Below are 2,578 nucleotides of genomic sequence, written 5' to 3' on the forward strand. Positions count from 1 at the left end.
TGTGTGTGTGTGTGTGTGTGTGTGTTTGTGAAAAACTGAGCGAGGCTGTGCGTTGTACCTTTGTTGCAGAGCTGAAGAGCATAAGCAAGGCCAAGAGGAGACACACCTGGGACATCCCAATGATGCTTGGAGGATGGGGGTCGGTGGGGACTAGAACACAGAGGAGGTCTGACACATGAGGCGGCCTCGACCTTATCTCACTGTGTGACCTACACACACAATATTAAGGAGCTGTTAGTGGGAACAAAGTGTGTATGTCTGTGTGTGTTAGGGGTAGTATCAACTGCAACTGAAAGAGAAATGGAGTGACGAAATGAAGCTATAAAGAAACAATGAACAGACAAAACAAGCAACAATCAGTAATGTAACAACAATTTCTCTTTTTTTAAACTCACAACACACATGTGTTTACATGCACCACAGCTTTGAGATGAAAACCATGTACCTCCACATTTCCAGCCAATAATGAACAAAGATCTTAAAAAACACTGTTTATTTGTGAGCTCATCCAATTGTTTTTTTTACTGTAACACAACATCCTACAAAGAAGCTCATGGGATGCCTAACATCAATGAAAAAACAACTGTATACTTCACACATCTGAACATTTACTGTGAAATTGCAGCACAAAAGCATCAATTATGGGAGCTCAACAGAAAATTGAACAATGGAATAAGAGAACAAGGGGAAGTGGGTCAGAGGCGAAGATAGTGTCTTCCTGGAGAAGAGATATGTCCTCTGAGGTATAGATGTTTGTGTGTGTGCATTTGTCTGCGGTTAGATTCATGTCTAGAACACCTTTGTATTATTTGGAGTACCTGAAATCCACAACATTAAAGTGAAATAGCTAGAACGATCGTTTTCCTCCACGAAGTTGAAGAACAAAACAAAATCTGAAACGTTTCTGCAAAAAACACCTGGACCATGGAACCATTTTTGGCTAAAACGTTTCAAATTCCACTTTGTTCCAGTCTCTCTGCTTCTGTTGAAGTGCTGCTGCTGCTGCTGCTGCTGCTGATAATGATAACGATGATGATGATGCATTTGCATCAAGTCATGTGCTTGGTTCCCAGTATTGCTGCTTGTACCATTGTTGGAGGGGGTTTTGGTTCAAAGTTTTCTCAAGAACCACTCATCAATGGTAAATGGTAAATGTACTGCATTTATGTAAAGCCTTTCTACCTTACCGCACGAAGCCCTTTACAATTTGCCTCTCACCCATTCACATACACTGATGGTGGCAAAGCTGCCATGCAAGGTGCTGTCCCACTACATGATGTGTCCGTATGCTCGCACCTCTCAGTCAGAAGTGACAGGTAGAGGTCCTTATGAATGAAATAATCAATTTTTAGTCAGGTCCTTTTTGATCCAACATGTATTTTTGGTTAATAAGGTCTTTGTAATCTGAAGTTCAACCTCTTGCTTCTATGCACAGACACGTATAGAGATACTTGATTTTAATAGAGGGGCATATGAGAACATTTGTGTGTGTGTGTGGGTGTGAAGATGTGTCGCACTGGCAGCGTCTGTGTGTTGGTTTTTAGTTAACCAAAATGCTAAGAAAAGGACAGCACATGATCACAGGATTGTCTCAAACTGATAGCCTTATCAACCTCACAGGCAGGTTTTACATTACACACACACACGCACGCACGCACGCACGCACGCACGCACGCACGCACGGGCCGCACGCACGCACGCACGCACGCCACACACACACACACACACACACACACACACACACACAAACACAAACACAGAGACTCCAGCATGCTGTGGAATGAGGATAACCTTCTGCCTTTTCCAGCCTGTGTACATCTCTGTTTCCAGGGTAGTAGCACCTCAGGTTTTTAAGGCCAGTATTTACATGTTCATCCAAAAGATTTGCAGTTTGCTTTTGGTTGAAATGTATCAAATGTATAAATGTAATCCTCAGATCTCCAAAATGTCATCTTTTTCCTAGAGGGGTCAATAGTATATTTTTTAAGACCCAAGAGGCTGTGTCTACTGTGGCTGACAGGGACAAAAACGCACTGCAACTCAATGAAACACACACAAATAGACAAAATTCAAGTAACTTAAGAAAACATCTTCATTAATTTGACAACACATGCACAGCATTTAGCAAACACGCTAGAAATACACACAACACAACCAAATACACAAACGCAGTGTGAATACAGAAATGCAAAAAAGAAAAGGACACAATCCCGGAAAACAAATGCAACATAAAAACGCTGCATATCACACAGCGGAAGTTCTCCAGGCCTCTAGGGGGAGCGCTAAGTGGAATGGTTTGATTTTTGACCCAACGGGGAGAGAGCGCGCTGCCTTTTTATTGCCACAAGTTTACAGACACTTCTCTGTATATTGAGTATCACCTGTGACCCGAGGCAATAAACTAGAGACATACCCACCAAACGAGAGAAAACATGTCTCAAACAGAGACTTAGTATTTGCAGTCCATGATCCCAAAGCAGTTGCACACCATTTCACAACTGTACACACCGTTCTGAGATTGAATGAGCCCCAAATCTTTCTCTCTCTCTCTCTCTCTCTCTCTCTCTCTCTCTTTCTC

At 42.4% G+C, this 2,578-nt stretch overlaps 1 protein-coding gene across 2 annotated transcripts in view; it reads right to left on the reverse strand.

The window, feature by feature from the left end:
• gcgrb (glucagon receptor b) overlaps positions 1-2,578 on the reverse strand; it is a 48,641-nt gene that overhangs the window by 13,561 nt on the left and 32,502 nt on the right. For both annotated transcript variants that reach the window (XM_032530757.1, XM_032530747.1), the window contains one exon: positions 59-209. In XM_032530757.1, the coding sequence (XP_032386648.1) occupies positions 59-115 (57 nt within the window). In that variant the 5' untranslated portion in view covers positions 116-209. The remainder of the gene's footprint in view (positions 1-58; positions 210-2,578) is intronic.

The sequence above is a fragment of the Etheostoma spectabile genome, chromosome 2 (assembly GCF_008692095.1).
Source record: "Etheostoma spectabile isolate EspeVRDwgs_2016 chromosome 2, UIUC_Espe_1.0, whole genome shotgun sequence".
Taxonomy (NCBI): Eukaryota; Metazoa; Chordata; class Actinopteri; order Perciformes; family Percidae; genus Etheostoma; species Etheostoma spectabile.